Source organism: Melampsora larici-populina (genome assembly GCF_000204055.1).
Source record: "Melampsora larici-populina 98AG31 unplaced genomic scaffold MELLAscaffold_1, whole genome shotgun sequence".
Taxonomy (NCBI): Eukaryota; Fungi; Basidiomycota; class Pucciniomycetes; order Pucciniales; family Melampsoraceae; genus Melampsora; species Melampsora laricis-populina.
This window is the reverse complement of record NW_006768765.1, coordinates 3801327-3824747: the sequence shown is the minus strand read 5'-3', so window position 1 is coordinate 3824747 and position 23421 is coordinate 3801327. Positions and strand designations below refer to the sequence as shown.

Below are 23421 nucleotides of genomic sequence, written 5' to 3'. Positions count from 1 at the left end.
GGCAGAAAATTAAAACCCGGGTACTGTAAATTGTGTGACTACAGAAAACTTTAAAAATCTGTGACTCAGATTTTGAAATTATCTGTGGCTTTAATGACTTTACACATTGAGGGTCCCGCCTATGCAAACAGCATGTACTAATTAGACAAACACCAACACCATTTGTGAGAGGCACGTCAATGTATTCCGTAACATGAGCCCGAGATGAAAGGAAAGCACCAACAAGATTAGTTGTTCTTTCATTCCTCTGAAGCTGATTGTTACGGTAGTGGGGATCATCAGCGTTTCGATTCCAAATTCCAAAGCTCTCCATGGAACGTGTTGGATGAAATACTACCGATCGCCATTGATTTCAAAAGACCGCATCCATGTGAGCCCCACTACATATGTACATTTTCCCTAATATTTTCCTTTCACGGGAGATCATACTACAGTTATGTAATTAGTTTTTTATACCGGCAATAAAGACAAGTCAAGCAGACTATTGCCCTTGATTTGCTATGCCCAAATAGATCAGAACCATGACATTCATTGTATAAATCTAACCTTAGTCTTGTCCCTCTTCCACCAAGTCCGGCGAACTCGCGATCTCCATCTTCCTTTCAATCAGAGCAATTTTTGGTTGAATTAGAAAACTTCATCATCATATAACAAGTTTTATCGTCGAAGCTTGTTCATCAGTCGTCTTGACAAGGGGTGATTACTACGTTTATGATTTCTTATATATAGACGTATGTGTGTTTTCCTGCTTTATATTCTCTATTAGATCGTGGAAAAGCTCACAACTGATAATTTCAAACTTAACCGTTTGGTTTTCACAAATAGTTGAGCTCCACAGATTCCTTTCGAACAACTTCCTAAAACCTTGTCACCATTTACCTTCGGTCTAAAATGCCAGGCAATGGGAGCAAGACCCCTGCAGCAGATCCGAAAACTAGATTCAAGTTAAGCGGAGGGAGTACTCAAACCAAAACGGATGTCAACCCTGTTTCAGCCAAAGGCGAGATCAGTTCGCCACACGATGCTCATTACCCAAGTTTTACCACTGATCAATCACCAACCCGAAACTCTACCAACTTGCCGAAACATCCCGATATCACCCAACATCCTTTATACCGTGCTGTACAGAAGCTTCACCCAGATTTGCAAACGTTTCTTGAACATGACTGGGAGACCAACAGCAAGCATAAACACACAAAGCTCAAATATTACAATATTTTACGTCATTTCAATCCTGAAACCAGTTTGCTTCCGACCGACAAAAAAGAAGAATTGAAGAAAGCATTTAGAGATGATTTATTACCAAAGCTATCCGCATTCTGCTCACCACCTCCGCCATCTGATGAAGAAATGGATACTGATGATCCAACAGTAGACTATCACCCACTTCACCGCAAGACAACCATTGCCATGCTTAAAAGTATCATTGCGAAGAAAGATCGCCGAGTCAACATCTCTCCAGTGGCACTCAAGGACGAAGTATTAGCTCTTTACAAACATTACATAAATCCAACCCTTGAACTACCTCAGAAAGATAAGTTTTCAAAGAGACCGCGGGCTGTTCAGAAGACAATGGTGACAAGACTTAGTATCAACGAGCTGCGACATGCTATTCAAGCTTACCACCCCGAACTCTTTTTGAATGTTCCAGTTTTACGGCTAGCACATTACATTAGTATTTATCGTTTATATGTTAGTGAAGAACCCTTGGCCGAAGACGCAGAACCAATAGTTTTAGGTTATCATTACTGGGTCATCAAGGACCTGGTTAAGTCCAAAAAGTGAGATGAATTAACTTATCAATATGCACTTCTTTCAAACCTTAGTTATAACTTATGGCTGTCTTGAAGGTGGAAGGTTTGATGATGAGTATGGGATGAAGCCGCCGTTCTGATTGGGAATGTTGGAGTACAACATCACCATACCAACTTCTAGACTGCATACTTTGATAAGTGTTCATCGGGTTGATTTCTTATTTTCTGATAACGTGTGATCAGCAGATTCATGTAGTGTGTGACATCTAAATATTCTATAGGGCCTACAATTCAATCAAAAAGTCAGTGTCAGATTGCTTCATGAGCTACATGTACTAGTTTCCTTCTATCTCAATTTTCTATTGACTGTTTTTTTCTTTTTGACTCTGAAATTTGTAACACCTTTTGAATCTTGTCCTGCATGCTTCATGCTTCATGCTTCATTAAGCACCATCCTTTCTCAATTCTGAGACGTGCATTTTCAGCTTAGAGTCTCACTTCCCGCGAAGAATCGGCTTGTCTGGCGATTTGAAAAGTTCCGAACATCAAATCTAATACATCCCACATACTGAGTGGTTGGTTCAAGAGGCTATCAACACTCGTGTCTAGACATTGAAGTGTGATCACATCGATACGACTGTCTAGACTCTTTGATACATAGCTCATACATCAGACATGCCCCCAAAAGCTACCAGAGCCGATCCACGAAGGGTGCCCTGCCAGTGCCGAATTTCCGGATGCTATAAGAGCGTTTACATCGACGCACATGGCATATCACAACGTGGTGTCGAAGTCCTTCCAGCAACAAAGGAAGCTCACGAACGTGCTGAACTGCGAAGTCGGATCCAGTCACTCTCCCTATCGCCTTCGCATGGTTCAGCGATTTCATCTGGATCACCTGGTATCGATCTCCGGGATGATCTGATTGGTCCTTTAACCAATCTTGGTATTGGTGTACCAAACGAGCGCACTCCTACTAGAAGTGCTTCTAGACCCACTTTCACACCAGTGGTACTAGATTCAAATGGCGAACAGTCTCATTCCGCAAACGACTCGCCTGATATATTGGCAACAAGTACAAGCGAGAGTCTCGAAGACTCGAACAGACTCTCAAACATGATCAACGAATCGACTAATACAAGCACCAATGCTGACTTAGGTAACAGAACTCAAATTTTGGATCCTGACGTATCCGCGGCTGCATCAATAGCACGAGAGAAGGGTTTGGATGTGTATGACTGTAGTAAGTTTGTATCACTGAATCAGATGAATGTCCAACCCACGGAATTTGATTCTTGAGCTAATTGACTGGTTCTTGCAGGTCACTTTCATAAGTTCAGTTTAAAAGCTTTTAACCCAGTATGCCTTCACATTGCGGTGACTGCTGCAGTGCTGAGCATATTTGATCATGCAAGCATGTCAACAGCTTCGTGGCTCATGGACATGATGCGGATATCCATTGAGCTACTGATAACACATGGGCTAGTTCCCAATAATTTAGGCTCTGAGCTTGATCTTTCGGAATTATCAACACTCAAACGGATGCCTCGCACCATCACTACCGCAATTAAATGGCTGCAAATTGATCCATTGTTAATCTATATGAACTGCTGCCAGAACTGTTTCGCGTTGTACTCGTTGGAAAGATCCCCAAAGTGGTGTACTCACCTGATTTCTAGCACTCCTGGACATGTCATCGACACTTCTGATGCGAACACTGAGATATTGCCTGAAGACCTCGATCCTGGACCTAAAATCAAGCGTGATTTTTCGGAAGAACAATGCGGACAACTTCTCTTAAAATTTGTCCGCGGTCAAGAAGTTCCTACTCGGCGGTATGCTTTTCAAAACTTGTCTGATTGGCTAGCACGTTTATACTCTCGACCGAACTTTGAGGAATGGCTTGACGAATCTTTGGTTGAGTCAAGACGGCCGTTGGATACAACAAGTGAAATAAAAGATATTCATCAGTCCAGGGTTTGGAAAGAGTTCCGTGGAAAAGACGGTCAGCAATTCACCGCACAAAGTGGAAATCTAGCCTTTGGGATGTTTGTAGATGGTATCAATCCTTTTGGAAATAAGCAGAGCGGCCACCACGATTCAATAACATTTGTGGTGCTTATATGCCTGACTTTACCAGTCAGATTGAGGTATAGACCAGAGAACATTTTTCTTGTTGGGATTGCACCGGGACCTCGCGAACCTTCACTCGAGCACACCAATTGGATTTTAAAACCTATCATCACACAGCTTCAGGATCTATGGAATAACGGACTTCTTTTATCTCAGACTCACATGTACAAAGATGGACGTGTTATCTACGGTGCTCTTTTACTTTTCATTGCAGATATTCCCGCTGTGAGGCGGTCCCTAGGTTTTCCCAGTGCAACTGCAAAGTTTTTCTGCTCGATGTGTCTACTTGAAAAAAACGAAATTACAAATATTGATCAAGCATCATGGCCTAAACGTACTTGTTCTCAGCATAAGGATTGGGCGTATCAAGCCCGCGATGCAAAAACTGTCATCCAAAGGAAAGATATATTTAAAACACATGGTGTACGATACTCAGTATTAAATGACTTAGAGTATTTCAACATTATTGATTATCACGTTGTGGATTCCATGCACAACTTGCTTCTTGGTCTTCTCTCTTGGCAACTTCGGCGATTTTGGGCTATGACAGATGTCAAGAACGATGAGGAGCATATACCTCCAATCAGTAACACCGAGCTTCTGGATCTTTTGAAAGAACATTCACACATTCCAAGGCCTCAAAACCAGTCATCTACGGACCTAGATGATCCGGAACCACCGGGTCATCAGGGCGGGGAGACCATACATGGTATTGCGTTATCGGATTCGCTGAACGAGGAGGATTATGACCCGTTGCGTCATCCTGGATGGGATTCAGAATGGATCTCACTACCTCCAGATGAGGTTGTTTTTGACAAGGAAATGTTACACAAAATCAATGCGCTACTTCCAAGGATTCACATACCAACTTGGATCAAACGAGCTATTCCGGTGGTTGGAAAAGCGTCTTTCGGGAAGCTGAAGGCTGATGAGTGGCGTAATCTATTCACTATTCAGCTGCCATTGACTTTAATTCCAATATGGAGTGGACAAGATCATATAAAAACATCTCTTCTGAAAAATTTTTGTCATCTTGTATCACTTGTGAATCTAGCTTTGAAGCGGGTGATGACAGCGCAGAGGATTGAGCGGTATAGGTATCATATCAAGGAATATTTAAAAAGCTCTATGATACTCTTCCAGCATTGTAATCTTGCTCCTAATCACCACATGGCCATCCATCTGGCTGATTGTCTTGAGCGCTTTGGTCCAGTACGGGCGTGGTGGTCCTTTCCATTTGAGCGCTTGATGGGAAAGATTCTCAAAAGCTGTCACAATAATCACATAGGTATGTGGATTCTATTTGCCAATCATAAATCGAGAAAGTTAATCTTTTGCTTCATTTTGCTTTTGATTTTACAAAACAGGCGATCTGGAAATTACTTTCATGAAGAATTTCTGCCGCGCAGGAAACTTGTCTGCTCTACTGAAGGATAACCAATTTCCTGAGCCATTGATGCCTTATACCAGCAGAGTTGAATCACTCTTTGACCCGCGTCCTCCTGTTCCAAAAAAACTTTCGAATTCAAAGTTTGAGCCAGTCGACAACAAGGTGCTTGCTCTCATAAAGGATTATTTAAACCGAGAAAAGCATGACAAGTGTCAATGGGTACTTCCACATGAATGGTGCACGAAATCAGGTTCCAAGACTGTTGGACTCGCACCACTTCCTCCGCGAGCCTTCTTTTACAATCAAGTTGATCATCTGGATGTTCAATTCTCAACATTCACTGGGAATCCAAACAACAGTTTTATCAAATTTCAGTCTAACTCAACAAAAAAACACATGTTTGGTAGAATATTTTCGATAATGGTCCATCGTCGATCACCTAAACCTTCCGAAAACCTGATGGACACGTGGCTTTTGGTTCAGTCATTTCCTGCTCTTCCAAAAACAATGTTTAACCCAATGTCACAAGTTGATGCACCGGATGTACAAGTTCATCTACGTGCTTGGGGTCCAACCGAAAATGTTGTGATCAGATTGCAAGAGGTTACGGCGCATTGTGCATGGATTATGTATAAGCCTTATGAGCTCCACAAGCAACTGAGTGTACCAAGTGTGGCTCTATTATCAATGGAGAGATGACTTTACATCTAGATGTATATACAAATTTATATTTGACCAACTGGTAGATCCATTTTTATGCTGGCATATATATAAAGAAATCTAGGTGATCTATGATATAGAGCCTTTTCATTAATGTGTAATGTTCATGGTACGGTGTTGAAAGTAAGATACATCAAAAGAGAGGAGATACAACAATGTTTCTAAGAGGAGGGCCTGCTTCCCGACCCAGCGAGGTAAGATTTGATAGTTGAGATGAAAGGTTGTAGCACAGGTGTGGAGTGTATTTCCAGTTGTGTACGAGCCAAGGGAGTCAAGTCAGATAGCCATTCCTCCGAGTAGCAGTCTACTGGCAATGCTACTGGCGCTTCAATTCTACTGACAGGCCTATGATCAGTCCGTATGCGGGTTCGTGGGCTACGGCCTTTCTGACCTGGTGAAAACCCAGGAATACTCTCGTCAATACTAGTCTTGTAGTTATCAATAAGAATACACAGCAATTCCAAGGCGGAGCTGCGCCAGCGTAGCTCTCGAACTTTTAATGGTTTACTGGGTCCGACGGCCGCATCTTCTTCGTCTGTCTCGTCGTCGCTACAAGCCACCTGAACTATGGCTGAAAGCGGCCATAGGCACTGTTTTGAAAGAACCACACGATCTCGCAAACTTTTCAGACCCGGCCAAATTAGTTTATTGTCAGGTATAAGTCATAGATAACATGTTTGAAACTCAGAAACTCACATGTCGCAGTCTTGTGCTTTGTCTGACTTCGTCTGCAGCTCTTTTTTTGCGTGAGACGTCCCAGTTCTCTTCGCGAAACCTATGAGACAAGCACAATGAGTTGTCGTGAAAATTTCAACAACTAGACTATCCATGCCACATGAGAGTTACTTACCTTTTCATCAGTGATTGTACATGAGAGTTTAGAGTCTTTTTGATAACCTTTATTCCTTCCTCACCCAGCGGTATTCCAGTATACTCCCCGCACTCAACAAGTTTAATAAATATCTTCAAGGCAAGTGACCATAACCACTTGTTGTCCTTGCCTGAGGCGGAGGTAGAGAAGTCGGGTCGAAAGCTTTTCACCGAAACCTTTTTCATCATTTGCCACATTACAGATAGCTGCTGAGAGGTAGCCTTAGGATTCCCAGGTCCGTCTTCGTATGGAAAACCTCCTTGTGCGTCAGAGGGTAAGCAATTTAAATCTACATTGAAGTTGAACGAGTCCAGCGGTTGGTCAGACATCCAACCTTCTTTCTCTTCTTCACTGGCAGCCCGCGGAAGCTTCTTTTCATTATCCCGTTGCCCTAATAGTGTTTGGACATGGAAACACATGCGAGACTACTCCAATGAAGTCGCAAAGTTCAGTAAAGTTCCTAGATGAACTGGAGGAAGCCAACAAGCTGTACTTACTGCTATTCGGCCACCACAAGAAGTTTCTTCTGCCGCTCGATCACGACACTTCCCCGCAAGTTTGTCTACAATATCGCATACAGCCTTTAATCCTGTTTCCAGACCTTCAACTCTAGTGTTTGTTTCATTCACGGTGTTCTCAAGCCTTGAGATCGTAAGATTTTGTTCAGCCACTTGTGCTTTGAGACGGTCGAGTTCTGAAAGTTCGCGGTGATCAGGGCCCATCTGATTTGTCGGCTCAGGAGAAGAGGATTTTCCGCGAGCACTCATCGGAGGTTGAGTTTGCTCATCCTGGTCCAATCCCTCGGGATAATTCTCAAGATCATCGGAAAAATGTGCACCCTCATCAGGTGCGCGGGCTTTACCTTTACCTTTACCTTTCCAGCTCCCACGCTTCCCGGATGAGTTGATTAGAGATGTTGGACTTGGCTGGGGCGTATTACTATCATCAAAAAAATCGTTCTCAAGACTTGGAAGGACAGAGCTTGAGCATCCGGGCTCTAACATCGAGGCTATCATCATTGTCCCAAAATGCATGTCAGTCAGGACTTTGATACAATTTGATGAGATTTGATGACTGATGAACGTACAATCTATATCTCCTGAATATAAATTTGGGCTTTGAGTCGAGGTTGCGCCTACGTTTTCTAAACAAAAACAAAATCAACAACCCTTGAATCAATCTATTGATTGACATCAGTCTGTTCGGCATACGATACTGAGGCTCTGAGGGAACTTGATGGAGTATTGGGTCCGAAAAATCTGGCAGTATGACTGATTGAAAAATATCAACACATGGTATGCCACTGTACCAATGATAATCTGGCGATAGAAGGGCTACATACGTAGATCACTATGAGATTTGCAGGATTTGACAAGCGCCTCTTTGTCCAAACCTCGTGTGTTGACACCGATTGATTGAAGCATTTCAACAAGTTGTGATTCATGATAGATGTTGTAATTTACGTCCTTCTTAACATGTAATTCATTCTCGACTGGAAGTGTTTTTTGATGCTTTCCACTTCGATGTTCGTTCTTTGAGGGAAATCTTGATTTTTGACGCGAAAGCCGAGGTTTCTTGGGGTTGATATGCTTGTCAAGTAGCCCCAACAGTCGCTCACGGCTCGTTTTCTTGCCGACTGATACACCAACAGCCTCAAGGGAGGCTTCAGCGTCAAGGTTGTCTGTTTTAAAACCGTATATGTCATTCTCCTGGAATCTGCTTGATCAGTGAGTCATTGAAGATATTACCCTTACCTGTATCTAAAGCCAAATCCTTCTTCCTCTTCTTCTTTACGGGGGTTGGCTGTGCCGCTGAAAGACTGGAGTCTCCAACATCACATTTTGCTGCACCGGTTGATTTTCGAATTGCCTGACGTTGACTACGACGATTGGGAAGTTGATTGGAAGGTGTTGAGGACATAGCTTACATATAGAGATTGGCTTTGGGATTATAGATCAATATAGAATTCGAAGATTTACAAGCGGATGAAAAGGGTGATCACAAAACGAAAGTGGACACTGGAGATGCAGGAGGTTTTCACTTGGGTAGAGAGAACTAATGATATGGATGTGGTTGAGATGTTGAAGAAGCACAAGCCTGTTATGGATACCGCCCAGTATATACATACCAATCACTAGTTCACATCGCTTTTGAGCTTGATGAAAGCACAAAGAGACAGTCATTCAACTCGCATCCAGATCACAGTTGTCAAAGGCAAAACTCACCCTACCAAGTGGACACCAATTACCAGCGAAAACTTCTAGATACCCCAAAATCTGTCACCCGGGTTTTGCTTCATTAGTTACCAAGTAATTCCATTTAAAATGTCAGCACAATGAACTTACAATATCCAACCGGTTGCGATGGAAAACATCAACTTATGAGAACACAAAAGGTGTTATAAGAACGTTGTTGTGACAATCAAATCATTAAGAAATCTTGACCAGTGATGATTAACTCGGGTAACCTACCTCTGCGAGTTGTGTACAGATAGAACACAACTCTGCGCAACTCTCAATAATCGTTCAAAGGTCTCATGGCCACCTGAAGCAGCGGAGCTAGAGCCTATCAAGTCAGCCTCTTGTACATATTCAAGGATGAGGTATGAGGCAGTTACCATTTGGGCTTTCACACGAGTCAACCTCTTGGGCGCTTGTTGGAAAGTGTACTACACAACTTTTCAAAACAAAGAACGTGGAATAATGGGTCACAACTCTGGATTACCTCTAGCGCACTATCCTAAATTTCCACTAACCTCTTCCTACATCATTTGCACGTAACATTTCAACATCAAACAGTTTGGGATATATCGGAAAGAAGCAAAAATAACAAAGATCAAGTACTTATTGAAGACTGTTGAACTCCCAATTACTCATTGTGTATGATCGTTGCTTTGCATGATAGCATTCAAAAGACCAAAAAATACACGAATATAACTTATCCATTGAAGATCTTCGTGGATCACATGAATTGACAACCGGGAGATATAAGCTTGATCTATTGTATAGTAAATTTCTAATTTGATATCATTCAACCGAAGAAGGTGTTGCAGGATCTACTTGTTGTTGTTGGTGAGAATCTTGTGATGGAGAGGATGGAGGACGAGTTCCATGATGTTTGACCAGGAGTTTTCTACGGAATTTTCAAAATCAAACAAAACAATCAAAATACAATTCTAAAACGGTCAGTGTTTGAAAATAGATGGAAGAGCTTACTGGTAATGATCGATCAATGCTGCAACAAATCCAGAATCTTGGATTGCATGATCCAGAATGCTTTGACGAGATTTTACTAAGACAATTGCACTTTGTAGCTGCATCTCGAGTTTTTCGCGGTCTCGAAGCAAAAGGCCTGGGTCGGAAAGTGAAAAATTGATACCTTCGAGGGACTTGTGCGCTTCTCCAAGGGATGATGTAAGATCTTGAACATTGCTTTCGATGTCTTCTCCCGTATCTTGTATCTCAGAGATCTCATCTTCATTGAGGTATTGGTGAGTCTGAACAAAATTGACCATTTTCTCGGCAGCAAGGCGATATTGGCCACTTCGAAGGTACCCAAGAACAAAGGTGTTGAAATCATGGATTCGATCAGGATTGAGGACAGTATCAGTTGTCAATGTGGTGCGAGAGTCTTGAGGTCCCCAAATCATATGTGGTAATTGGACGTTGAAGTAATGAGGCTCCGGTTGTAAATTAAAGATGGGAATACGAGACAGGCGAAAGGCTACCATGCTACGAAACACTCTTTTGAGAAGCTCGCGATCTTCTTGTGCAGTATCAATAAATGAAAAATGTGGATGAAACGCATGAATAACCTCCAAAAGTTGTGGAGTCGTAGCTTTACTTAAGAATAAATCAGGATCAATTTTATAAGGGTTTCCATCAACAACACTCTCAAGAAGATAGGTAGGTAAAAAGATATGCGATTGAATTGGAGAAGTACTACTCATGTTGTGAGGATCGATCAAAAAACGTTCATGGGAAAAGATGGTCACACAAATCTTTTCTTGAAAGCAGGGTGATATATGATTATCTGGCAGTGAGCGATAATCTGAAAAGGGCTTACCACAATCAAGTAATCAACATTCATGGAAGAACATCATAATTGATTAATCAATATGTATGTAATAGTTATGAATAGATCTGTACCTGCAGTTTCTGTTTATATATCAATCGAAGCCTCAGATAGAAGGTCAGAAAATAAATAAGATCTGCACTTCTGATTTCAGTTTTATATAGAACAAAGCCTCAGATAGAAGGTCAGAAAATAAATAAGATCTGCACTTCCGATTTCAGTTTATATATAAATCAAAGCCTCAGATAGAAGTTCAGAAAATGAAAATAGATACATAGAAGATTAGAAAATTAATATGATACATATTTTCTGACCTTTCATCTCAGGCTGTGATCTCATGCCCTACAGAGGCGTCAGAGATTGAGTCCTATCACTTCAATTACAGAGTCATGGTGCAGAACCTTCCAAATGATATATGCACATGATGCGTACAAATTATATAATTTGTACTTAAATGTAAGAGTTTGATTGGCGATCGGTGTGTTTGCCCTATTTTCTGAGCTTTCCGAGCAATCAGATACCTAATTAATTAGTAGTTCAATTGGTTTACCAAGTGATTTTCTGGCCGACTAAAAGCCAGCTTTACTATATGCAGCCCTCAGGCATAATACATTATCAAAAGCCAAATGTTAATACTTAATAATTACATTTGCCCGCTTCAATGAGCGAGAGACAGGAGAACACCCTTCAAACAAATCTTAAAAAAGTGAATTGATGTATGAATTCAAATTACATTTGGATAAGTAGTTGAAAGCCACTTTGGTTGCCCCTTGAGTTACATAGTATACATATGTGATCAAAAATTCACAATTGATGATTGTTTTCAAATAGAGGAAATATAATTTCTTCGCTCTATCAGAGGAAAACCATTCAAAGTTTCAAAAATGGAAAATATACAGGAGTTGCAATGTTGACTACTGCTTTACAAATCATCCAAGCTGGAAATTGCCAGTGTTGATGTCTACTCCTCTTTTGCATTGGTAAGATACACACCGAGCCGCCTTTAGATGATAGTCAATCTACAATCTTGATTGTTCAATAAAATAGGAACCGTCAATGTCCATGAGAGGCTTTTTGTTCATGAGAAATGTATATAGAGCAATACTAACTGATTAGGATGGCTATGCCGTAGAAGAAGTTTCACTGTCACAGCTGGAGTCATCGTGAGCGCTGCATTCATCTGAATCCTCTTCATCCTTGCCGGCTGTGAGTAAGCGCGTCAATACTTCATCATGAGCCTGAATCTCCTCCATAGCCTTGTCAAAAGATCTACTGAGCTCTTTACAGCTATCTTCCAGCACTTTCAAGCGGTTATTGAATCGTTCTTCCACATCCTTCAACTGATTCTCAAGTTGTGCTCTAACATCAGCCATTGAATCGGTTTTCTCTTGCATTGACTGCATAACCTTTTCCATACCATCAACACGATCCAAGAGAATATGAACTGCATACATAAATTCGATTCAGCGCACTGATCAAGGCAGATTGAATGGGGGGCGCATGCTTGCTTACCTTGTTCTACCCGTCGTCTTTCTTCTTGAAACACTTCGGATCCACTCTTCTTCTTTTCGGAAGATGTAATACCATACCTCACTATAGACGATCTTGGTGTATCTGGTGATATCGGAGATATATCTCTACCAACAACTGAAACACAGGGAAACGGTCAGGTTAAACAAAAACCAGAAATGTAACATTGACTCACTTGTGTTCTCAGATTCAAAGCAATTCACAGGTGTCAGTATGATCAAATCATCAACGTCATTACTGTCAATCTTGCCTCCAAGTTGTACATTGGCATCCGGTCTTGGAACAAGCGGGACGTAGGATGTAGGTTGATAGTTTTGTTGCAGAGTAGCGGAGTCAGAGTGGTCAGTTGTGCCTGGCAAGCCGCCAATCAGCCCGTCTTCCTGTTCAATCTTGAATTGGTGAGTTGTGATGGTGGCCTTCTTGCTGGATAAAGTTTGGGGATCGCAACTGGTGCTAGACAGGTCTAGGTTGACCAAGTCGGGGTAGTGAACACTCTTGATTTGAACAAAGTGAGAAAGTGATTTGATGAGCGAAATCCAAAACACACATATGGATAGTACCAACCTTTTTCTTTTTGGCTTTAGGAGGATCCGCACAAACCGAAACCGTAGAACCTATACTGGCTGATTTAAGCTTAGTCTTAGAGCCAGTTTTCTTTGCGGGTATATCTTTTTTCAGAGCTGGTTTGATGTCGGGCGAAGGAGACCTTTTCTTCTTTGAAGTTTCATTTTTGCCAAGCGAAGTCAAAAACAAGGGATCGGAAGGAGGTAGTGCGCATGCTGTGAAGGGTGCCATGGGTATGACCGGTTTAATGGAGGTCTGAGCCATCGAAGGACGTCTGGCTTTTGATGTTTGGCTTGGTACGACAGGAGGCGCATTGATAATGGAACTGGGGAATACTGCATGATTGATGGAAGTAAACAAAAGTAAGGATGGAGTCTGTAGTTAAAGATATTTGATACAATCTTTGCGTAGGGAAGAAACAAGCAGGGATATGGACTGGACTTGTGATGAGGTGGACTTACACTCGGGTTGGGCCGCTTTCACCTTACTCGCAATCTCGTCTCTGCTAGCGTTTGTTCTGATGGGGATCATAGGATGGTTGATGTGCATCCAGTCGATCATCGCTTGCTTACCAACACCAGGTGCATCGGGGTCTAGGCTTTTGACGGCTTTTCGCATAGTGAAAGCAAGGAACGAGCTGCCGAGGAATGATCTGATGTCCGAGTATTGGAAGTAATTAACCTGGGGGTATGGGTTGGATTTATGATGATGAACTTTAAAAATCAAAAGTGTATCAGCCGTCTCCTGTGGTTATAGTCACACTTCAATGGTATGTACTCGATTGATTGATGAGTCACTTGGTGTTTGACTTTGATCTGGCTCATATACATAGTTCAAAGATACTTTGAAAGACAAATGTTACCACAGTGATATGATTCGATGGCCATGTCAGCTTTCTCAATTATAAAATCATTGCTACACATATCTTCTGGACATCAAATCGCGTCATTGCTATGATGCAAGTAAGTTGATACTGATTAGCTAAATTCCGGAAGCCACGGATGATCGGATCATCTTCTAAAAATCTGAGTCACAGATTTTTAAAGTTTTCTGTAGTCACACAACTTACAGTACCCGGGTTTTAATTTTCTGCCCGGAAAATATTAAGTTTCGGGTAGTGTGAGAGAGGTGATCTGGACAGGTGTTAGCTGGTCACTTTGAAGAGTCCTGGTATCAGAAAACCCAGAAGGTCTTCTTCCACTCAAACCCTTCAGCTTTCTGATATAATGCTACAGGGATAATCTGTTCTCTGCGGCTTCAGCCAATATGTGGAAATATAACTACCAGGTTCTCTGTCCTGATTATGCAATACATGATTTTTGAGACCACAGAATTCTACGTCAAGAATATACTCCCAGTGATCATCTCGTGGCAACAAGAAAGCTAGTGAAAGCTCCAAGGTAGTAGCAAATTATGGCTTCTGGATGTCATTTCTGAAAACTAACTGTTTCACAAATTTTGAATACCATTGGTCCAAATTGCCTGATAGCTCAGCAGATCATAATGTACCCACCTTCTGATTTGAAAGAAGCTTGCTCGAGTCTGAGCTTGAGAAGATCAGTAATTATGAATAAGGGATCATTGTTGGTTATCTCATCCTCAAAACAGCATTCATGTTTGAATTGATGTCTTATTCAACCCTATCATTGGATTTATAAAATATAGCACTGTACCTACTGCCAGTGGTTTGAAATGACTACAAATCTCCAAACACTGTCAAAGTAAGATTCAAAAAACATTGTGCATCTACTAATATGGCTGCCAGTATTCTAACTTCTCACCAAGCACAACCAAACTTGATGTTTATGTGAAAAGTATATATTCCTGACTGTACCTGATAGAAATTGTAGTATTATTCTCATGAGGCTTGAGGTTCCAACTTCTGAGCCTCTACAAGAATTACCATTGGCCTTGCAGGTTGAGACCATAATGATGCAATTTTGGATGCTCAACATTAGCCATCTATCAAAGATAGTAATACCACCTTTGAAATTCTTCACAAATCTTGTTCAATCAGCTAGAGAATCCCCATCTCTGTTGTGATTTCACTATTTTTTCACATTTTACCTCAACCTCAGACCAAGTTACTTCAATGACAAATGTTTTGAAGCGCATGTCTGACTTTTTTGCCATTTGTTTTCCATTTGACTCTTGGGCTCAAAATATGCTGTTCATGGAGGAGCACATTTGGATTTATCTACTTTCCACAACAAAAGGAATTACATACTTGAACCTCTAAACTAGCCATCAGTTTGATCCCATGATGGTCTGACTAAAAGCCAAAGTCAAAGTCTGACATCATAGATCTGCACACCCGCAGCAGTCTTCCATTTAATTTCTGTTTGACCAGCCGGATGAGCCTACCCGAGCAGATTTACTCGGTACAGTCCAGTACCGTTTGACGGCAAAACATGAGCAAGATTGGATCGGGGTTTTAAGCCTTATATGTGTGACTTCAGGCGGTGCAGGCTTGTGGAGAGGTACAGAGAGGTACTCATACATACCACACGTCGCAAACCTCCTACACATTCAAACACATCGGTCATGAGGTCTTTGCTTGGCTCACACACTCAAGCTACCATCTTCCGGAACGCAGCAAGTCTTTTTCAAACGCTACATCAAGCTGAGCAGCTGATGCTCAAAGGCCTGTTTGTCCGTCCGGATATTGAATTGCGTATGTATCCGCTGCGTATCATCTTATCATCTACTTGTCCTGTTTTGCCACTGACCATTGGTGAAGTTACCTGCAGATTTTCACGCTCATAGCTAGTCGGGCTTTCAGGCAAATCAGCGCTCCAGCTACTGCTGTCACTTCGCCCCAGATAAGATTCAACACATCATTGGCTGAAGGATTCTCCCTCCTGAAAAAGTAAGAATCGGTCTTGGCACAGAAATCCGACTGGGCGAGTGATGTTGATGCTTTGTGACCAATGATCCATTCTTCGATGTGTTGTGTCGCACTTTTAGGACGCCGGCGAAACTAGGTCTCGGAAGCTCGTCACCGCACTTTTCAAGATGATCGTATTCATTTTCGTCGGGTGCACAAACAGCTGCTCAAGGCTTCAAGCCCCTTGCTAACATTGTGGACCGATCCCGGCAACTACCTGATATCGCAGGCGTGATCTGCATCAGTATCCTTGCCTCTGGATCACTTTGTCGTACATATGCCACGATGCAAGGCAGGTTTAATTTCTTCATAAGGGAACCCATCAACAGTTTTCATCCAAAGGAAGTCGGAATCTGATGTGATGCAAACGATGATAGCACGCCTTTCAAGACCAGTTCAACCACCAAGGACATATCTTAAGCACCCCTTCTCATCACCGAACTCGATGTTCAACGCCATCCGACCGGACTTAAGGTGTTCTAGCTCGTGGGAGGAACACGTGTATTTCATTCTCCTCGACGTCGTGCGGCTCGATGTGCACTGTATTTGCTGAGCGTCATCGTTTGTCAACCTCCGCAGTGACTGCGTCAAGCGTTTATTTCACACAACTCACGTGTAGATCCTACATATGTGTATGCTTCTACCGAAAATGTCTTGTACATAACATCTCACCCCCTTCCACATTCAGTATGAAACTGGATGAAACTCTTAATTTTTCTCATCTCATTCTCGGCTGTGTTCTTCTTTTGTGCCTCTTTTTATGAGATCTTGCCTCTGTCCTGAATGTGATACAGTGATTTGTTTGACTCTACGAAATTCTTTTTTCTCTGCCCTCTTCCGATCCTTGATTTTCATACAGTCGTATTCAAATTGACCTTTCGATCCCTATCGTGTCCCGGTCCTTCCCTTTCCCCCATTTTATTGTCCCCCCCAATCCATCCACCTTTTCGCCTTCTCCATCATCCCGGTTTTTTTTAAGCCGTCTCTCCACACAAGGTCTGTAGTGCTCTGCAGACACCGCGAATCAACCTTAACACTGTTCTCGTTTTTTCAGTCTTCACAAGGTCTTAAACATCAACTCTCATTTGCACGGTATGTCTTTCCTTTTCTCCGTGACTCTTTAAATCGTTCGCCTTTTTTTCTTCGTCCCTCCCTCAGTTGTATGATCAAAGTCCTCCCCGCCCTAACCCCCTCCACTCACCCCTTTCACACCTCTCATCTGTGCCGGCTACCATTAGCCCTCCTTATGACCTTATACACATAGCGTACTGTACTCTGAAGGATTTCATTGAAACTTGAGCACACCTACACACCTCTGTGATCAATTCTCCTTAACCTCGCCTGGCGCATACATTTGTCCCCTTCGTCATCACTCCTCAATTCACTTCGGCCATTTGATCACATGCCACTCAGCGATCACCTCACTTTTTTTTCTTTCCGGTTCTCTCTCTGCCTACATCCATTGGCTGTATCTCCTTGATCAATTCACTGCCATCTGCAATATTGAGTCTTACCCCAATTCTCTGTCCTTTATACCGGCAGATCGATCGCGTTCATCAAGATGGCCGATCAACTACAATCCGTTGCACAACCAACTTTGAGCTCTTCGAATGAGCTCACCTCCCCTGACTCACATCCTTCCAATCCCCCCGTACCGGACGTGGCTGCTTCCACACCCACCGAGATGGTACGAAGCGTAGAGACTAATGTGGTCGCAGATCGTGATGGGTAAGTGACATCTTGCATTCTGAATAGCTACGCGTCACATCAACGCGAATCTAGTCTTCGCGCGTGTTGAGCGATTCGTATGACACGTCCCCTGAAACCACCCTCTGTTCCGTTCACCTCTCGAGCTCTCCTGCTTCAAGCGCCCACGATGACGCCGAGGGCGAAGTGTCATGGCCTATGTCTACTATCATGATCTTTTCATCCTCAACGTGTCCGCGCCTCTCGCGGTTGTTGACTATCCTGACTCGCAAGCACACCATCTGTCTGCGAGCTGTTCTTCACCAGGCACATGTGTCGGTCGCGCTGATGCTTTATGATGGCGTGGGATGACCCGTTCTCCCTGCGCATGTTGGCACTTGATCTAGCCCCTTGTTTGTCATATCTGCCTGAGCCGTTCTCAGCTTCGCATCACAAAGCTTGTTCATACGATTGTTATCATTTGCTTGGCGATCGTGTGTTGACTCAACTCGAGTCATTTCCCTCAATCCCACTCAGTTTTCTGTTCTCCCTGTCTTCTCCGTATCTGGGTCTTTCATCGTCCCTCACATTCACACTGTCCCGTCTATTCTTTCCTTCGCGCTTAGATCCAAAACGAATCAGGCATCGATGCAACCCACCTCGTGCGCTGAAATGACCTCACCCTCATCGCGCCCGTGCGGCCCTCCTCTAAGTCCCAAAGCTGGCACTGCCGGGGCTGATTCGGCCGATTGCGAGCCGGTTCTTTCGCCCATCTCTCCTGTCGAATCTGAACAGCAACCGCGGCTCTTAAATTCCCAGCCGATCTCGCTGTCGTCCGTGCCACAATCAATACCCAAAACTGCACCTCCGTTGTCCCCTGCCGATGAAGACTGTTCCGTCCCGCCCACTGGATCAGCTGATATAACTCTTCCGCCCTCGCTCGCAGCTTCTACTGACCAAGTCACTAACCCTTTGCCGCCGTCCTTGACTTGTGAAGCCACTCAGCCCGCCGCTCAGGACGTTCCTAAGCTTGATTCAGTCGCTGCTCCCTCCGCAGATCATCCATCTCACACCTCAAGTACCATTCCCCCCGTCAGTAACCCGACACCGGCCCTTGCTGAGTGCTCAGTCGACACAGCTCAGGACCTCACGAAGCTTTCCTCATCAGCCCTAGAAGCTGCTGTTCATCCCTCCCATTCATCTCCCACACCCACTACGAGCACTTCTCTTCCTCTATCAGCTCACGGCACCAGTGATTGCGGCTCAGATCCACGGGTACAAAGTCCGCAACCCGTCCGCGATCCGTCTGCGGGTCCTGCTCAAAGCGCGTCTTTGGCCAACCATGTGAATGAGTCTTTCGACTCTGTCCAATACCCTGCTCAGACCACATCTTCCCTTTCACCACCCCTTTCGCCGGTCAACAAAAGTCCATCTCCTCAGACAACTGCTCAACTCCACGGACATCACAATGGCGTTCCTCTTGTTCCGCCTGCTCATGTAAATGGAAACGGTCTACTTTCAGCCAATGGAGATGGTTCTAAAGCCTTGAACGTCGTCCAAGAACAAGTCATCCTAGATCCTTCATCCACCTCTCAATCCCCTTTGCCCTCACTCAACGCCCAACCAATTTCACAAATCGCACCCGGCTCTGCTCTCGCCTTTCAAACTTCAATGTCAGATAGCACTGGCCACATGGACTCGCCAGGGATGTCGAACGGATCGCAGGTTGACTGGCTTGTGCCCGGCTCCATTGGTTCCCGCTTCAGCCGCGATCAACATCGATTCGCCATTGGTGTCCTGAAGTATTTGAAGAAGCAGAAACTCGCGGCGCCATTCTTGCATCCAGTTGACGCCGAGAAGCTACAGATTCCTGACTACCCCACCATTATTAAACATCCCATGGACTTGGCTACAGTCGAGACTCGGCTGGGTAAATGTAAGTTCATCTTATCTCGCCGCATACTCTACAATATCGGGCTTGTTAAATGATGTCCTGCCTATCTGACCTCTTCATGACACTGATTTTGTTTTCTAGCCTTGAAGCCATCTTACTACAAATCAGCAGAAGAGTTCATCGCCGACGTAAATTTGATCTTCAACAATTGTTATACTTACAACGGACATGAATCTACTATCTCTCGCATGGCTTTGGACCTCAGTGCCCTGTTCGATAGCCAGATGAAGAAACTCCCCTCCGAAGAGCCCACTCAATCCTTCTCCAGCCGTAGCCCAAGCCTCGCCAAACCGAAATCTTACAGTGTGTCGACACTTACTAACGAAGCTGGCTTGACTGCTGGCCTCAAACGAAAAATCAGCTCACCTGTGGCTGGCTCCTCTGGTGCATCTCCTCTACTTCCAATGGGGCAGAAGCGAAGATCCATTTCTCCTCAACAGGGCCGTAAGAAGTCTACTAAAACTAGTGCCTATGCCACACCAACCGGAGCCACCTATCAAAATGATGGGGCATCGACAGCAGCTGTTTTCGGTCGCAGGAACTCGATGGCAGTTGAGCCTAATCGCACCAAGGGTGTTGCAATTTTGGCCGATGGTGAAACTACAGGCAAAAATAAACGTGAGCTTATCTCTCTTTGGCTGATGCGGCATTATCACTCATTCGACTTTCCACCCCCCCCGAACAGGAAAAGCAACCTCTGGCCAGCTGATGATGATCCACAACACGAAAGAAGAACTCAAGTTTTGTAAAGAAGTGCTCAGGGAAGTGAATAAAAAGGCCTATGAAAAATTTGTTTGGCCATTTTATGAACCAGTTGGTTGAGTCGTCTTTCCTTGGTCATCTGTGTTGTGTAAATGCTTACATTGCCGTCTCATTTCTTCACAGATCCCGTCAAACTTGGTGTTCCTGAATATCTGACAATAATCAAGAAACCCATGGACTTATCTACCATTAAACAGAAACTCGACCGGGGTGAATACAAAGCGGGAGCAGCTTTTGCAGCAGACTTCCGTTTGATGTTGAACAATTGCTTCACGTTCAATCCCGTCGGTACACCTGTGTACAATTTTGGTAAACAATTGGAGTGTCTCTTCGAACAGAAATGGCACGAGCGTCCAGCGGACACCATTGCTGCTCCAGTCCCTGTTCCAGCTCAAGTACCAGTAGCCACCAACAGTACGCAGCCAATCGGCGACCTAAATGGTACGAGGGTTTACTCTATGTCTTCTGAACGCGTCTCCTTTGAACAGGCCTGACGTCCATTTTTGTTGACCTTCATGGAACCAGAGTTGCAGAAGATTCACCGGGAGATGCAACGATTGCAGGAGCGTTTGGAACAGGAGACAGCGAAGAACGAGATCCTTTCGGCCGGTATTGCTCCCCTAGCAGCAGGGCCACCGCACAAAAAACAGGCTACCTCGAAAGCTGCCACCGCTGCAAAAAACCTCGCCAACATCAATACAACAACGCCTGCCTCCGCATCCATCCTGCCAATGTCTGCAGCCAGGGGTAGCAAATCCAATGGACCTAGGGCTAAAGGCCCAGGTGGTCGCAAGAAATCTATCCCTGGCTCAGCAGTTCCTGCGAATGCTAAAAGACCGATTGCTCAGCAACTACAGGAGCGCGCGCAGAACCACTCACAGCTTTATCAACAACAGCAAGTTCAACAAGCCGCCCTTTCATCTAATGCGGCCGTCTCGCAATCCCAACTCGAACCCGAATACTTTGAAAAAATTGACTACGAGCAGAAGAAAGATTTAGCTACCATGATTCAGAACGCAGTTGAACCAATGCAGTCGGAAGCCATCAACCTTATTCGTAATGCTCATCCAGATTTAGTCACTGTGCGTAATTATGAATCCTTTTTGTCGTGCTATAGCATCATTGATGGCATTCAATTAACTTTCAATATGTCATTTAGCCCGATGGAGAAGAGATCGAATTAGACATTGATGCGCTGGACGACCGTACACTATACCGACTCTATCAATTGGTGTGTTCAGATCCAACACCTCCACAAGCAACCATTCCCGTTCCCGTCAAGAAGAAGAAGACCCCCGGTCCCAAACCAAAAGGAACAGCCAAGGCGAACGGTCAATCCAGCGGTCCCAAGAAGAAAGGAGCCCCACGCAAAGGAATTGATGAACATCAAGAAGCTGAACGCATTAAATTGCTCGAGAACAAACTCGATTCATTCAATACTAGTCCAGCAGCTGCTCAACCCACTGACACCTTACCAGCAGCATCTGCTGAGGTTGCAAAGAGCGCGCCACCTCCTGCCGGACCAGTCGAGTATGCTAGTTCGAGTAGCGAGAGCGAAAGTGAGAGTGATGACGAGAGTGATTGAATGTGCCCTGTGGTACCAGCCTCGCTATGTTACTTTTCTTCCCTCTTGTCTTGTGTGTTTGTGTGATGTCGAGATCTAGATCCTCAGATGCCTTTTAAACGCTGTGCTCCAACAAACCCCGAAGGCAGCACTATCTATGTCTGTCATGATGAATGAATATATATATAAAAGCACAGTTACGCAATATTGTCATCCCTCGAAATAAAATAAAAATGTGAAAATACTTTTCAGCTGTCTTCTCTGCAGCCGTCCAAAAGCGAAAAATTCAGAAAGTTCTATCTTGAGCATTATGCTTGCCCTCTCACAAAATTTGCCTCACGCAGAATATACAGAATTTTGTTCGAGATCACGATACACACCACTTACAAATTGAAAATGATGTTCTCACTCTCCGTGACCCAAAACGGTACAATTTGCTGGATGGTCTATTTTTCCAAAACATTGTGATGTACAATCAAGGGACTTGGTACCAAGGACACAAATGTTTTGCTCAACGGACTCCACTCCACGTACCATCCGCATTTGCTAAACATTCTCCCCCCCGTCCACACTTCCATAGTCTCAGAGGATTCCAGCTTTGTATCAATAAAATGCATCATCGTCTCACACTGCATATCTGAAGCTGTAAATTGATTCACTGCCATCGAAGCCCATATGTCACTTCGATTCCGATCTGCGTCGTAGAGGATTGACTTGTTTAAGAACGTGAGTGAGGCTGATGTCATAATGACTTTAAGCTTCCAACCTTCAATCGAGAGAGGTCAGTTGATCCGTGTGTGGGGGGCCCAGGATTTTACGCTTATGACTTCTCTTGCTGATCGACTCACATATCATCTTCCTTGAAGGTTTTCCTCAAGGTTATATTGGAGGAGGTTCAAAACAAACTTATGATTCATTTAGCTCATCTGGAAGATCACTCCAAAGTCTAAACTTCTCCATACCCACAGCAAGGAGTCCCATAGCAAAGAAGGCCGTCAGGAGGAAGTGAGCGGGTTCTAAAGGATGGTATATCATCGTTTCTCTTGATTGAGGTGTGGTCAGGTGAGTTCTATGTGTGAAGTGCAAGTACTAGACTGCTGATCAGATATCAAATCTTTCCGAATCCATCGCATCTCTTTACAGCGATTATAAACATGTGTCCAATCCTCTAAATCACTATTTGCTACTGATTGAATGCATTCAAGCCGAGTTTCCCACTTGGCATTGAGTCGAGCGATTATTACGGTTTTGAACTGGTAGGCTTGTTTAATGTTTCTCCTTCATCGGTCAACGTCTCAGTTTCTTACAAGATTGTTTCTTGAATCTCAAACCACATCAATGTCTTGAGGGCATTTCCTGTGTTGATCTGCAAAGATGACTTTTGAATCATGACATCCGATCACTTGACCTCTCATCGAATTTCTTCAATTTGGCTTTTGTATGATTTGATTCTTTCTACTTGCTGTGACTTTGATTTTTGCTATAAAAGACGGCTTCATGGAACATGATTACTTCGAAACAAACCCCATCAT

General features: G+C 43.7%; 9 protein-coding genes across 9 annotated transcripts; 6 read left to right on the top strand and 3 right to left on the bottom strand.

Moving 5' to 3' along the window:
* Positions 1-891: 891 nt before the first annotated feature.
* MELLADRAFT_87207 (uncharacterized protein) lies at positions 892-1848 on the top strand (the record flags this gene model as incomplete). The annotated part of the gene is made up of 2 exons (XM_007403798.1): positions 892-1781; positions 1827-1848. 2 exons carry the CDS (start codon positions 892-894, stop codon positions 1846-1848), a joined length of 912 nt encoding a protein of 303 aa, XP_007403860.1.
* Positions 1849-2429: 581 nt separating this feature from the next.
* On the top strand, positions 2430-4453 carry MELLADRAFT_101485 (uncharacterized protein; the record flags this gene model as incomplete). The annotated part of the gene is made up of 3 exons (XM_007403799.1): positions 2430-2997; positions 3076-3172; positions 4438-4453. 3 exons carry the CDS (start codon positions 2430-2432, stop codon positions 4451-4453), a joined length of 681 nt encoding a protein of 226 aa, XP_007403861.1.
* Positions 4454-6158: 1705 nt separating this feature from the next.
* Positions 6159-8788, bottom strand: MELLADRAFT_58799 (uncharacterized protein; the record flags this gene model as incomplete). The annotated part of the gene is made up of 7 exons (XM_007403755.1): positions 6159-6587; positions 6694-6772; positions 6848-7293; positions 7366-7877; positions 7956-8012; positions 8211-8549; positions 8623-8788. The coding sequence occupies 7 exons, from the start codon at positions 8786-8788 to the stop codon at positions 6159-6161; spliced, it is 2028 nt and encodes a 675-aa protein (XP_007403817.1).
* A 1106-nt stretch (positions 8789-9894) lies between these two features.
* On the bottom strand, positions 9895-10817 carry MELLADRAFT_87205 (uncharacterized protein; the record flags this gene model as incomplete). Its single annotated transcript, XM_007403754.1, has 2 exons — positions 9895-10000; positions 10084-10817. The coding sequence occupies 2 exons, from the start codon at positions 10815-10817 to the stop codon at positions 9895-9897; spliced, it is 840 nt and encodes a 279-aa protein (XP_007403816.1).
* Positions 10818-12063: 1246 nt separating this feature from the next.
* Positions 12064-13654, bottom strand: MELLADRAFT_87204 (uncharacterized protein; the record flags this gene model as incomplete). The annotated part of the gene is made up of 5 exons (XM_007403753.1): positions 12064-12386; positions 12455-12589; positions 12648-12964; positions 13020-13371; positions 13498-13654. 5 exons carry the CDS (start codon positions 13652-13654, stop codon positions 12064-12066), a joined length of 1284 nt encoding a protein of 427 aa, XP_007403815.1.
* Positions 13655-16734: 3080 nt separating this feature from the next.
* On the top strand, positions 16735-18494 carry MELLADRAFT_70556 (uncharacterized protein; the record flags this gene model as incomplete). Its single annotated transcript, XM_007403800.1, has 4 exons — positions 16735-16919; positions 16978-17015; positions 17466-17651; positions 18236-18494. Coding segments are annotated over 2 exons (426 nt in total), but the record flags the coding sequence as incomplete, so codon positions are not given.
* A 909-nt stretch (positions 18495-19403) lies between these two features.
* On the top strand, positions 19404-19811 carry MELLADRAFT_31247 (uncharacterized protein; the record flags this gene model as incomplete). Its single annotated transcript, XM_007403801.1, has 2 exons — positions 19404-19539; positions 19645-19811. Coding segments are annotated over 2 exons (303 nt in total), but the record flags the coding sequence as incomplete, so codon positions are not given.
* Positions 19812-19921: 110 nt separating this feature from the next.
* MELLADRAFT_46486 (uncharacterized protein) lies at positions 19922-21204 on the top strand (the record flags this gene model as incomplete). The annotated part of the gene is made up of 4 exons (XM_007403802.1): positions 19922-20181; positions 20249-20380; positions 20449-20766; positions 20851-21204. Coding segments are annotated over 4 exons (1017 nt in total), but the record flags the coding sequence as incomplete, so codon positions are not given.
* A 127-nt stretch (positions 21205-21331) lies between these two features.
* On the top strand, positions 21332-22162 carry MELLADRAFT_70555 (uncharacterized protein; the record flags this gene model as incomplete). Its single annotated transcript, XM_007403803.1, has 2 exons — positions 21332-21407; positions 21485-22162. The coding sequence occupies 2 exons, from the start codon at positions 21354-21356 to the stop codon at positions 21908-21910; spliced, it is 480 nt and encodes a 159-aa protein (XP_007403865.1).
* Between the last annotated feature and the right edge of the window lie 1259 nt (positions 22163-23421).